Source organism: Antechinus flavipes, chromosome 2, assembly GCF_016432865.1.
Source record: "Antechinus flavipes isolate AdamAnt ecotype Samford, QLD, Australia chromosome 2, AdamAnt_v2, whole genome shotgun sequence".
NCBI classification, from domain to species: Eukaryota; Metazoa; Chordata; class Mammalia; order Dasyuromorphia; family Dasyuridae; genus Antechinus; species Antechinus flavipes.
Window position 1 is genome coordinate 434434965 of NC_067399.1, and position 14078 is coordinate 434449042.

Consider the following 14078-nt stretch of genomic DNA (forward strand, 5'->3'; position numbering starts at 1 on the left):
AGGATGCAACAGACTGGGGAATGGGGGGAGGAGAGGTGTTTGAGCAGTCTGGGATGAAGGGGATGGATTCCAAGCATAGGGAACAGAATGAACCACGGTAGAGAAACATGAAAACCCAGTATTTGGAGAAGGCAGAGAGCACAATATGTGTGCAGGGAGTCATAAGAAATAACACCTACAAGGTGACATATTTTAAGAAAAAGAAGTTGTCTGAACAAGAGGCCACTACCTAGGTTCTACATTATGTTCACCACTAAAATCCTAAAGTTCCCATCAGAGTAAATAATGATTTAAAAAAATGAGAAAATACAGCAAATTATTTCTTTTACCCTAGAAATATAGACTAAGTAGACTAGAAGCCTGCAGGCTATTAAAAAAAAGGGGGGGAACCCTGCCAATAACACAGGTACCACCCAGAATGACCTGAAAGAAGACACTCAGAGACAGAGAAAGTGGTAGGGTTCATATGGTTGTAATGGGATCTGTTTTTCTTGCTTTCTCAAGAGATTAAAAGAAGAGACAGAATTTAGAACTGAAAGTAAAATGAAACTGAAGGAGAAAAAAGAATCAAGACAAAAGCATAAGAACGGATAGACTCAGGCCCAGATACAAACCTTTAATTCAAGAAATAAAACATCATGGATGAGTAAATCAAAGACAACGTTGACCAGTATAAGTGAAATGAGCAGAACCAGGAGATCATTATACACTGCAACAACAAGATTATACGATGATGAATTCTGATGGACATGGCTCTCTTCAATAATAAGGTTATTCAAACCAGTTCCAATTGTTCACTGATGAAGAAAGCCATTTACACCCAGAGAAAACGGTGGGAACTGAGTGTGGAGCACACATTTTCACTATGTTGTTTGCTTGCATTTTGTTTTCTTTCCCAGTTTTCTTTTCCTTCTGGATCCGATATAAATATAATGGATTTAACATATATTTTAATACATTTAACATGTATTGGACTATCTGCCATCTAGGGGAGGGAAGGAGGGGATAATTTGGAACAGAAGGCTTTGCAAGGGTCAGTGTTGAAAAATTACCCATACATATGTTTTGTAAATAAAAAGCTTTAATTAAAAGAATTAACTGATTGTCCCTGAACTGGGAAAAAAGGAAAAGAACTGGAAAATGAGTGGATCTCCATCCACTGGGGAATAGTTGAGTAAGTCATAGTATATGAAAGTAATGGAATATTATTATTCTATAAGAAATGATGAACAGGTTGATTTCAGAAAAATCTGGAAAGACTTACATGAATTGATGCTGAGTAAAGCAAGCAGAACCAGGAAAACATTGTACACTTTTACTGTTACGATCAACTATGATACACTTAGTTCCTCTCAGTAATAGAGTAATCCAAGACAATTCCAACAGACTTGGATGGAAAATGCCATATGGAATCAGAAAGAGCACTGCAGAGACTTAATACAGATTGAAGCATACGGTTTTGACTGGCTTTCTTTTTTATTTTTCCTTTCTTAGTTTTTCCCTTTTGTTTTCATTTTTCTTTCCCAACATGATTCATATGGAAATATGTAAAAAAAAAAATGAATGTACATTTTTACCTAAATAAAATTTTAAAAGAATATGTTCTGCCTGAAATTCATGATTTAAAAAAATGAACATAGTATCTCAAGAAATCATAAATAATAACTGTTCAAGACAATTTCCAGATGATGAAATTGAAACTATTTCCACTCATATGAAAGAGTGCTCCAAATCACTATTGAGCAGAAAAATGCAAATTAAGACAATCCTGAGATACCACTGCACACCTGTCAAGATTGGCTAAGATGACAAGAAAAAAAAATGATGAATGCTGGAGGGGATGCGGGAAAACTGGGACACATTAATGCATTGTTGGTGGAGTTGTGAATGAATGCAACCATTCTGGAGCGCAATCTGGAATTATGCCCAAAAAGTTATCAAACTGTGCATACCCTTTGATCCAGCAGTGTTACTACCTGTATGTGCCAAAATGTTTGTGGCAGCCCTGTTTGTAGTGGCTAGAAACTGGAAAATGATTGGATGCCCATCAATTGGAGAATGGTTGGGTAAATTGTGGTATATGAATGTTATGGAATATTATTGTTCTATAAGAAATGACCAGCAGGATGAATACAGAGAGGTTTGGAGAGACTTACATGAACTGATGCTGAGTGAAATGAGCAGAACCAGGAGATCATTATACATTTCAATAACAATACTGTATGAGAATGTATTCTGATGGAAGTGGATATCTTCAACAAAGAGAATATCTAATTCAGTTCCAAATGATCAATGATGGACAGAATCAGCTACACCCAGAAAAGGAACACTGGGAAATGAGTGTGAACTGTTTGCATTCTTGTTTTTATTCCCAGATTATTTTTACCTTCTGAATCCAATTCTTCCTGTGCAACAAGAAGAGAACTGTTCGGTTCTGCACACATATAGTGTATCTACGATATACTATAACATATTTAACATGTATAAGACTACCTGCCATCTAGGGGAGAGGGTGGAAGGAGGGAAGGGAAAAGGCGGAACAAAAGTGAATGCAAGGGATAATGTTGTAAAAAATTACCCATGCATATGTTCTGTCAATAAAAAGTTATAATAAAAAAACAACTGTTCAGATCTATAAAAAGCAGAAGGCAAAGTAAAAACAGAAAGCAATATAGTAACCATCCCCTGAAAGAAATCCCAAAAGAAAAAGTTCCAAGAATGTCACAGACAAAATTCTAAATTACCACATCAATGAAAAAATTCTGCAAAAACCTAGAAAAAAAGTACTTTAAGGATTAAGGAATTATAATCAAACTCACACAAAACCTAGTAGCTTCTAGAATAAATAAGAGGAGATCTTGGAAGAGGTACAGAAAGAGAAATACATTTCTGCACCTGGACACTGTTCATTTTCATTGTTAAACTTATTTCTATACAAAGGAAATCCCTATACAAAGGGATTTTTTTTTTTTTTTGCTGTCTTTCTTCAGATTTTTAATTAGGAGAAAACAGAGGGTCCAAAGGTCAATAATATAACTGGGGGAAAAAAAGCCAATAAAATGCTCTTAATTGTGCATAGAAGACAAAAGAAGTTCAGAAAGAAGCCCAGACATGCAGGACAATTTTGTTTTGTTTATTTGTTTGTTTTTTTTAATAATTTTTTTATTGATAGAACGCATGCCAGGGTAATTTTTTTACAGCATTATCCCTTGCATTAATTTCTGTTCCGATTTTTACCCTCCCTCCCTCCACCCCTTCCCCCAAATGGCAAGAGTCCTTTACATGTTGAATGGGTTGCAGTATATCCTAGATACAATATATGTGTGCAGAACCAAACAGTTTTCTTGTTGCACAGGGAGAATTGAATTCAGAAGGTATAAATAACCCGGGAGGAAAAACATAAATGCAAGCAGTTTATATTCATTTCTAGTGTTCTTTCTCTGGGTGTAGCTGCTTCTGTCCATCTTTGATCAATTAAGGCTCTCTTTATCAAAGAGGTCCACTTCCATCAGAATACATCCTCAAACAGTATCGTTGTTGAGGTATATAATGATCTCCTGGTTCTGCTCATTTCACTCAGCATCAGTTCATGTAAGTCTCGCCAGTCCTCTCTGTATTCATCCTGCTGGTTGTTCCTTACAGAATAATATTCCATAACGTTCATATACCACAATTTACTCAACCATTCTCCAATTGATGGACATCCTTTCATTTTCCAGCTTCTAGCCACTACAAACAGGGCTGCCACAAACATTTTGGCACATACAGGTCCCTTTCCTTTCTTTAGTATCTCTTTGGGATATAAGCCCAGTAGAAACACTGCTGGATCAAAGGGTTTGCACAGCTTGATAACTTTTTGAGCATAGTTCCAAACTGCTCTCCAGAATGGCTGAATGTGTTCACAATTCCACCAACAATGTATCAGGGTCCCTGTTTTCCCACATCCCCTCCAACATTCCCCATTATCTTTCCCTGTCATTCTAGCCAATCTGACAGGTGTGTAGTGGTATCTCAGAGTTGTCTTAATTTAGATTTCTCTGATTAATAATGATTTGGAGCATATTTTCATATGTCTATAAATAGTTTCAATTTCTTTGTCTGAGAATTGTCTGTTCATATCCTTTGACCATTTATCAATTGGAGAATGGTTTGATTTCTTATAGATTAGGGTCAGTTCTCTATATATTTTGGAAATGAGGCCTTTATCAGAACCTTTGATTGTAAAAATGTTTTCCCAGTTTATTGTTTCCCTTCTAATCTTGTTTGCATTTGTTTTGTTTGTACAAAAACTTTTCAATTTGATATAATCAAAATTTTCTATGTTGTGGTCAATAGTGAACTCTAGTTCTTCTTTGGTCATAAATTCCTCCCTCTTCCACAGGTCTGACAGGTAAACTATCCTATGCTCTTCCAATTTATTTATAATCTCATTCTTTATGCCTAGGTCATGAACCCATTTTGACCTTATCTTGGTGTACGGTGTTAAGTGTGGGTCGATGCCTAGTTTCTGCCATACTGATTTCCAATTTTCCCAGCAATTTTTGTCAAATAATGCATTCTTATCCCAGAAACTGGTGTCTTTGGGTTTGTCAAACACTATATTATTAAAGTTATTGGCTGTTCTGTCCTTTGAACCTAACTTATTCCATTGATCAACTAGTCTATTTCTTAGCCAATACCAGATGGTTTTAGTAACTGCTGCTTTATAATATAATTTTAGATCTGGTACAGCTAGGCCACCTTCATTTGATTTTTTTTTTCATTAATTCCCTTGAAATTCTTGACCTTTTGTTTTTCCATATGAACTTTGTTGTTATTTTTTCTAATTCATCAAAGTAGTTTTTTGGGAGTCTGATTGGTATAGCGCTAAATAAATAGATTAATTTAGGTAGTATTGTCATCTTTATTATATTTGCTCGCCCAATCCAAGAGCATTTAATATTTTTCCAGTTGGTTAGATCAGACTTAATTTGTGTGGAAAGTGTTTTGTAGTTTTGCTCATAAAGTTTCTGATTTTCCCTTGGCAGATAGATTCCTAAATATTTTATACAATCAGTAGTTACTTTAAATGGAATTTCTTTTTGTATCTCTAATTGTTGGGTTTTGTTAGTGATATATAAGAATGCTGATGACTTATGTGGGTTTATTTTATATCCCATGCAGGACAATTTTGAAAGTAACATACAGAATTATATACTTTTCCAATAGTTATATGAAATGGGACATTTCACATAGCATCTTTTTTCTGCTGTATGTATGAAAATGCATTGGGGGAGAAGAAAGTAGGAAAAAATTCTATACTAGAGAAGGACATATATAAAGAAGTATATGAAAAAAGTTTGGCTAGGTATAATGGAATTAAGAATGAAGGATAATGAAAACTGGCAGTAGAAATTAGATAACACAGTAAGCAAAGAATCAGAAAAAAATTTGTTACTGGAATTCCTGGGTCAGAATCTCCATTTTATTACTTATTACCAGAGTGATCTGAAGACCCCCACCCCTGAGTTAGTTTCCTTATCTCTAAAATGAAGGATTTAAGCAGAATGATGTCCAAGATTCTTTCCAGATCAAAATTCTGAGATATGAAGACCCTTATAACCTCCTGCCTCGATTTCTTGCAACATCCTTCTAGTTGGTTTCCCTGCCTTAAATCTCACCCCACCCTAATCAACTCCATTCTACTATCAAAGCAATCTTCCTAAATCACAGAGCACAATGTCACTCACCTATTCCATAAATCAGCTCCACTGTACTTAATTATCTGAGATCAAATATAAAATCCTGTTTTTTCTTTTAAAATTTTGTTAAACTTTGAGTTCTGTATTGTCTCTCCCCTTCATATTAAAGAAGGCCAACATTTGATATAGGTATATATGTGGAATCAAATATCAATTCTTTCCTTGGAAGTAGATAGGATTTTCCTTTATAAGTCCCTTATAGCTGATTTGAATGTTCGTATTTCACAGATTAATTTAGCCATCCAGTTACTTTTCAAACATTGCTATTATACAACATTGTTTTGGTTCTCATTTCATTCTATGTTATTTCATGCAGGTGTTTCCACATCTTTCTAAAATCGTTTTACTTATCAATTCTTACATCACATATGAAATATTGCCAGAACTAAGTTATCGCCCAATTGATGGAACCCTTTGATTTCCAGTTCTTCAACACCACAGAGTTGTAACATTTTAGAACATATAGATTCTTTTTTTTTTTTTTTTTTTTTTTTTGCTTATTACCCTGGGAAACATTCATTAACAGTGGTATTGCTAGGACAAAGGGCATATACACAATTTTATATTTCTTTGAACATAATTGCAAATTTTTATCAGTTCACAATTCTAAAGGTGCATTAGTATCCCAATTCTTCCATATTCCTTCCAACACTTGTCATTTTCCCCTTACATCATTTTAAACAATCTGATAGATGTGAGATGATAACCCAGAGTTGTTTTAATTTACATTTTTTCTAATCAATGGGGGAAATTAAGTGGCACAATGGTATAGGCTAGTAAGCTTGGGGGCAAGATAATGACCAAAGTTCAAATCTAACCTCAGAGTCTAACTAGCTGTATGACCCTGGGCGAATCACTTAACCCTGTTTATTTCAGTTCCTCATTTTTAAATGAGCTAGAGAAGGAAATGGCAAACCTCTCAAATAGCTTTTCCAAGAAAACCCTAACTGGGGTCATAAAAAATGGGACACTATTGAAACAACTCAACAACAATAACTTAAAGCATTTTTTCACATGACTATACATTGTTTTGATCAAAAATGCCAGTTCACATCATTAGATTATCAACTAGGGAATGAAGTTACTCTTATAAATCTGACTCAGTTCTCTACATATTTGACATATGAAGCCTTTGTCCAAAAAACTGTCCATAAAATTTTTTTCTCAATTTTATACTTTCCTTCTAATCTTGGTTATACTGGTTTTATTTGTATAAAACATTTCTAACTTAATCTAATCAAAATTACCTATTTTATTTTACATCCCATAATGCTCTCTCATTTATGAATAAATTTTCCTATCCATGAATCTGATATAACCTAGTTTATTTATGACAGCTTTTTTTTTAATGTCTAGGTCACGTACCCATTTTGAGCTTTACTTAATAAATCATCTAAGATATTGGTCTATATATATCTAGTTTCTGCCATTCTGCTTTACAATTTACACAGAATTTTTTCAAACACTGCATTTTTATATCAAAAGCTTAGATCTTTATAGTTAAATACAATATTACTATAATATTCATTACTGTGGATTGTATACCTACTCTTTTCCATTGATCTACCATCTTATTTCTTAGGATCAGAGTTTTAATAATTACCTTATAACAAATACAATTTAAGATCTATTACTTCTAGACTTCTTTCACCTTTTTTTCAACAAATGCTTTGATATTCATGACCTTTTGTTCTTCCAAATGAATTCTTTTTTTTCCTCAGCTAAAAATAATTTTTGGTAGTTTGACTGGGGTGGCACAGAATATGAAGATCAGTTTAGGTATAATTGTCATTTTTATTATATTTAGCCATGAACAATATTTTTCCAATTATTTAAATCTGACTTTATTTGTGTAACAAGTGTTTTATAATTAGATTCACATAGTTGCTTTAGCAGGTATACTCCCAGATATTTTATATTGACTACTGTTGTTTAAAGAAACTATCATCTACTGCCTCTTCTTGCAGGGCTCTGTTAGTGATATACAGAAATTCTGATGAATTATGTGGGTTTATTTTATATCCTGCTACCTTGATAAAATTGTTTCAACTAATTTCTTAGCAGACTCACTAGGATTTCCGAAGTATATTATATCATCTGCAAAAAGAGAGTGTTTTATTTCCTCATTGCCCATTCTGGTTCCTTCAATTTCTTTTTCTTCCTGATTGCCATTGCCAGCATTTCTAGTACAACACTGAATTATGTTGATAATAATAGTTATCTTTTGTTTCACTCCTAATCTTATTAGGAAGACTTCAAAAACTTATCTGTTAGAGATAATCCTTGCTGATGATTTTAGGTAGATTATTGTTGTTGTTGTTCAATCACTTCAGTCATAATCCCATTTGAGATTTTCTTGGAAAAGATACTGAAGAAGTCTGCCATTTCCTTTTTCAGCTCACTTTATAGATGAGGAAACTGAGGTAAATAGGATTAAGTGACTTGCCAGGGTCACACAATTATCAAGTGTTTGAATATGAATTTGAACTTGGTTCTTCATGACTCCAGGCCCATCGCTCTGTGTATTGCATCTCCTGCCTGCCCCTTTTAAAGTACATACATGTTATTTTTAAGGAAAAATCTATATCTATACTTTCAATCTATATCTGTACTTACAAAAGATTTTAATTGGAATGACTGTTATATTTTGTCAAAAGGTTTTTGTCCATCTATTAATATGATTTTTATTGATTTTGATATAATCAATATAATTTTAATATAATCAATTGAGTCAGTAGTTTTTATTATATTGAACTAGTCCTGCATTCCTGATATAAATTCCACTTGGTCACAATGTACAATCTTTATGATATAATGGTTGCCTAGGTAGTATTTTGCTTAGGATTTTTGCATCAATATACATGAGGGAAATTTGGTCTACAATTTTCTCTTGTTTTAACTCTTCCTGATTCACTTATTTGCATCACCTGGTTGTTTTAACCCAGATCCTTCCTACTTTTCTTCTTGTACTAGATGCCCCCTTCATAAGATACTATAATCTAGTCACACTTATCTTCTTGCTGTTCCTGTCACAAGACCCAACATCTCTCCATGAATTTTCTCTGGCTCTATCACGCAGGAAATTCCCTACCTCCTCATTTCTGCCTTCTGGTAGCTTCCTTTAGAATTAAAATCCCACATTCTACAAGAAGTCACTCCCAAGCCATTCATTTGAGATTAAATATTTTGTTTGATTATAGTCATTTGCATGCTGGCTTTCCCATTATAATGTGAGCACCCTAAGGAGAGGGACTACTTTTGCCCTTTTTTGTATCCCCAGGACTTTAGCACATTGTTTAGTACATTAATGTATATTAAATTAATGATTAATAAAGTCAGTATGTTAATTATGACATATACTTTCTTTCCTCAAAACAGAGCCTTCTACACATACATTTAAATTGTAAGTTCCTTGAGGGCAGGGACTGTGTGTAACCCATTTTTATGACACCCCACCCCCCTCAAAGAACCCAATAAAATACTTTAAATGTGGATGATACACATTTGGATCAATTTCAGCAAAATGATTTCAATTTCTTACAAAATTTCTTTGAAAATATCAAAAGCATCATAAAAATTTTCTTTGCCTTACCCTACTCATACAGTACATGTGCTAAGGGTAGAGAAATCAACTCCAAAGCAACACAAGCCAGATATAATCTCACCTTGGTGTTAGTGTCATAACATCATCTTTTTGAGGTGCATCCTCAGCAAACAGAACCTGGGAATTCTGCAATAAAATGAGCAATATCTTAAATATACGTATATGAGTCAAACAGGATTTTCTTCTTTCCGCTATCTCATTTTTTTCAGTTCTACCATCAAGCAAAGAGGAAAAGTAAATGAATGACTTCAGAAAAGCAAATGTCTCTCTTGGTGGAGTAGTCAAAGATGGGGGAAAAAAAAGTATAACTCAAAAAGTAACAGTAATTTGGGGGTTGCTTTCAATTTGGCTTTAAATTAGATTTTAAGCATTCTGTACTCAACAGAAATAAAACAGCACATCTATAAGAACCTAGAAATATAGCAAGTTAATACACAATCTATCACTATGGTTTTGGTATCATTATGTATGTGATCAGATAACATCTGAAATATCGTGTTCAGTACTGAGTACTTCATTTTAAGAAGGAAATTGGCAAAATCAAAGCCTGACCAAAAGAAGGTTACCAAAATGATGAAGGATCTGGAAGTCATTCATGTGTACAATAACTATTTACTATAGTAACTGAGTATCTCACACCCCACTATGTTTCTGGCACATCATGAAAAGATCAAGTAATTAGAGATGTTTGGTTTGGAGAAATATTTTTATTTTGGAGGAAGGAGAAATAATAAAAAATGATGGTTCTCTTCAAATATATGAAAGGTTATCATATGGAAAAGAGCTTGGCTCCAGAGATAAAAACTAGAATTGAAGTTAAGGAGAGCCAAATTTATTCTCAAAATAAAGAATTTCCTAAAATTCATAATTGTCTGAAAATGGAATAAGCTTCCTTACTGTGAGTTAGTGGGCTCCCTAATCACTTAAAAGTGTTTGACCAGAAGCTAGATGATTACTTGTCTAGACTAGTACATAAATGACTCATCTTTTTTACATGAACCTCTGGGCTCCCATGACATTTTAAGAGCAACAGTAAAAATGGGGGAGAAGAAAGGCAAAAATGTCATTTCATTTGATCAAAGTAAAACTGTCTTAATATTAATTTACTGAATGCAGATGGACAGGAAGAAGTCACAGGAACAAAACTGGGGAACACTACTGACAAGAAACTCTGCTACAATTCTGCTTGCTTCTTAGAGCAAGTTTACAATTTTCCATATCAACTACCAGAACACAAGTAACACAAGCCAACTCAATATCTTTCTGACCTTCAGGTAAATTATTAAATATACTCAAAAGTAGGAATAAAAGTTCAACTTTTAGTCACAGAGAAAACAGTTATAATAATGACCCAGGAATGAAGTTGTCAGGAAAAATGAGAGATAAAAAACTGTAAAAAGATGAAAATATGAAAGCATTAAAGGTTATATTAGACTATTTGTTAAAACTCAGGAAGAACAAAATAACATTCTACCCCAGAGTTCTTCAAGAAGGAAAAGAAAAAGAGATGCAATACTGACATCTAGTGTCTTTCTAACATTGCATTCTGGCAAAAAGAAAACAAAAACCTAATGATACAGAAGGTTGGCAGAATACTCAACCTGTTCCCCTTTAAGAATACAGTTTTGGATAATCAAACAGCTTAGATACATATTCTTCCTGTAGGATCCATGATCTCATTAATTTTTTCTTTCCAAAGTCATTTATTCTCTTCAAACATTTTTTATAAGCCCTTTCCTAGAGAGTCTGTTTGTCAATCAATAGCTAAACATGACTTGAAAGTCCCATTTTTTAAAATTTCTGAATCTTAAAATATTTCTTTACAGCCAATTTCTCTCTCACCCTAAAATTTTTGCAAAATTTTCATAGATTTTGTTTTCTTTGCTTTCTGAAGACTCCCTATTTTTCAGAACTTTGCTATTCTATCGTTTCTACAATTTTCCACTTAGGAGGCCCAAGTGTAGCCTCTTCTCATCAAAGCTACATCTTCAATGCTAAGTATTTGATAGTTAAAATGCTTCCTTCCTCTGTGGAAATCTCAAAAAGAAAGATCCAGAGAAGGTACAGAAAGTTATATGCATTTTACCTATTTCTTTAATGTTCTATTCCAACCCCCAAGTTAAATGAAATTCTGACTCCTACTGTCATTTACAGAATATTAGAGTTGAAAGGGGCTTCAGAGATCAAACTAATTCAAATTCCAACATTATGCAGATAAAAAAAATTGAAATACAAAAATTTACCTAAGGTTATTCATCAAACAGATAAGAGCTATTCCAATTCCAAGTCCTACGTTGTTCCTCTATATTACAACCCATGAAACTTTTCTGCTTTTTGAGCTAGAGAACTTTTAGGGAGTCACTGACCCTTGAACACTTTTACAGCTATTCTAAAGATTACTGCTCAATTCTTGACTTCAAACTAAGAAACCTGGAACTGATCTGCTCTCCTCAGCATTCAAGCCCCTAGCATTGTTCAAGCCAGAAATGTGAATGACAACAAATTATTAAATGTTGACTACCATGGAATTAATTTATTCCTTTAAAGGGATATCTCTGGATTGCACACAGTAATATCAACTAAAATTTATTTTGCTGTATCTAAACTTCCCTTCTGGAAGGAAAAAAAAAAGATATTCTAGCAATGGCTAGATGACCATTTGTTGAACATATTGTAGAGGAATCTTAATCAGATATACTTTCAGATATGGGCTTGATGACCTCTTAAATTCCTTCTAACTAACTCTCAGGTTCTATGATTCTATAGTATCCAGAGAAATCTGGAAACAGGATTTGAAGGAACAAGATTTCTTTTCCTTTCTAGGAATCTTTCCAGACTCCACAAAGCAAGCTGATAAAGACAAGGACTCCCAAAGAAGTGACAAATCCCATTAATTTAAAAATACTAGGTTTCTAAGTCCCTATTAATGAACAAAGCAATAGATTAATATTAACCTATATTACTAATTGTTCTACAGGTAAATCATCTCTGCTCCCGACATTTCTGTTCCTTACCTGATGATGACTGGTCGTTGGTTCTTCCTCCAACAAAGGCTTTTCTTTCAAACTCTGCAATGGACTCTTGGGAGGATTCTTACTTTTTCGGCGCCATGTGGATGCCCTTGTTTCTTTCCTTGGTTCTATGTCATTTCCTACCTCTTCTGTGATAGCTTCATTTACTCCATTGGCTTGCCTTTCATCATGATCCTTTTGTAGCAGGGAAGAAGAGCTAGGTAATATTGGCTCTCCAAACTCTCTCTTCTGAACAAGTTGTCTCTGAGCCAATTTCAGGCTTTTCTGATAAACTTCTAGCTGACATAGAATAACCTTAGTGTACTGGTTAGGGTCCGCTCCAATAGGACAGAACGGGATGCCCCAATAATAGTGCACAGTGCCTTCAATTTCCTCCTGTATATTCTTAACATCAATTGAGCTAGGGAGGCAGCGTTGAGATGTCTTCTTTCCTTTCCCTTTTGTAGCCATGAAAGAACCACAACCCAGTCTAATATGTTCTTTAGGCTGCTTACACTTGGTATCCTCAGCCCTCTGGCTGGTTCCATTGTCAAAAAAGCTCTTATTCTCAAGAATTGGGTGGTTGATTTTATCCCCAGTTCCTGAACTGCCAGTGACTGGCTGTGCTGCCAAGTTTCCAGTGTTACCCAAACACTTCTCTCTACCTTCAACCTCCTCTTCTTGGTTAACACCTGAGTTTGCAAACAATTTCCGAGGTACCAACTGCCATGTTCCTAGAGGAACTCGAGAAAAAGTAGGACTCAGAACAAACTTTTTTTTAACAGGAGGACTTGATAAATTATCACTAGAGTCACTTAACACGGGTGAGCAAGATGCTTCACTGGATTTAAGTGAAAGTTGGTTCTTTTCTTGAGATAAAATTATGCTTGATAATAATGAGCTTTCAACTATTTCTTGACTTAACCTCTTCAGCATCACCAGAGGGCTTTTCGGCATTTCTGTCTGTTCAGACTGAGATCTCTGTGACAGGGATGCGACAGATGAGCGTGGAGATTCAGGACAAGGAAACAAGCGTTCAATTGTCTCAGAAATCATTGGTTTCTCTTGGTGGTGCTGTGCAGATATCCCAGTGAACAAAGGTACAGAGCTTGTGACAGAAGAATCAGAAAGCTGGCAACTCTGAAACAAGTTACCCCACCCACCATAAAATTATTAACATAGTTACACTGAGGAGCAATAAAAAAAAATGATACTGATCCTATAAATAAGTAATTCCTTTCCAACATCTGGAAACTCAATCTTTAAATAACCAGTGTTAACTGACATAAATAATGGCTTAGGAATGCTGTTATTTTCAACTACAGTCCTTAGCTTTTCATCTGTTTACTCACTAAAATTTATATCCATGTATTCAGAATACAGATTTATATGAATATAATTTAGATCTTCAGAAAAACTGCCAAATTTTATTTTTAATCCATATATTTCATCCTACCTTCCTGTCTCTTCTAACAATTTTTACTCTACTTTCCCCAAAGGAGAATGCTACTCTGCGTCCTCTTCTTTTTAGTCCTTTGTAACTAAATACCCTTATTTTAAGAGTAAGGATATATCTAATCATTTTACAGGTTGCAAATGACTTTCTTTATAACAACCCTGTGAAGCGTAGACTTCTTAAACCCACCTAACAAAAGAGGAAAAAGAGGCTTAGAGAAGTTAAATTATTTGCTTCAATTTCAAGTCTCACAACTAATAAGTACC

General features: G+C 34.3%; 1 protein-coding gene across 3 annotated transcripts in view; it reads right to left on the bottom strand.

Annotated features, from left to right (window-relative positions):
- UIMC1 (ubiquitin interaction motif containing 1) overlaps positions 1 to 14078 on the bottom strand; it is a 137705-nt gene that overhangs the window by 53339 nt on the left and 70288 nt on the right. For all 3 annotated transcript variants that reach the window (XM_051979009.1, XM_051979008.1, XM_051979011.1), the window contains exons 5-6: positions 12360 to 13496; positions 9407 to 9471 (exon numbers count right to left, since the gene is read on the bottom strand). In XM_051979009.1, coding sequence (XP_051834969.1) covers positions 9407 to 9471; positions 12360 to 13496 — 1202 coding nt within the window. The remainder of the gene's footprint in view (positions 1 to 9406; positions 9472 to 12359; positions 13497 to 14078) is intronic.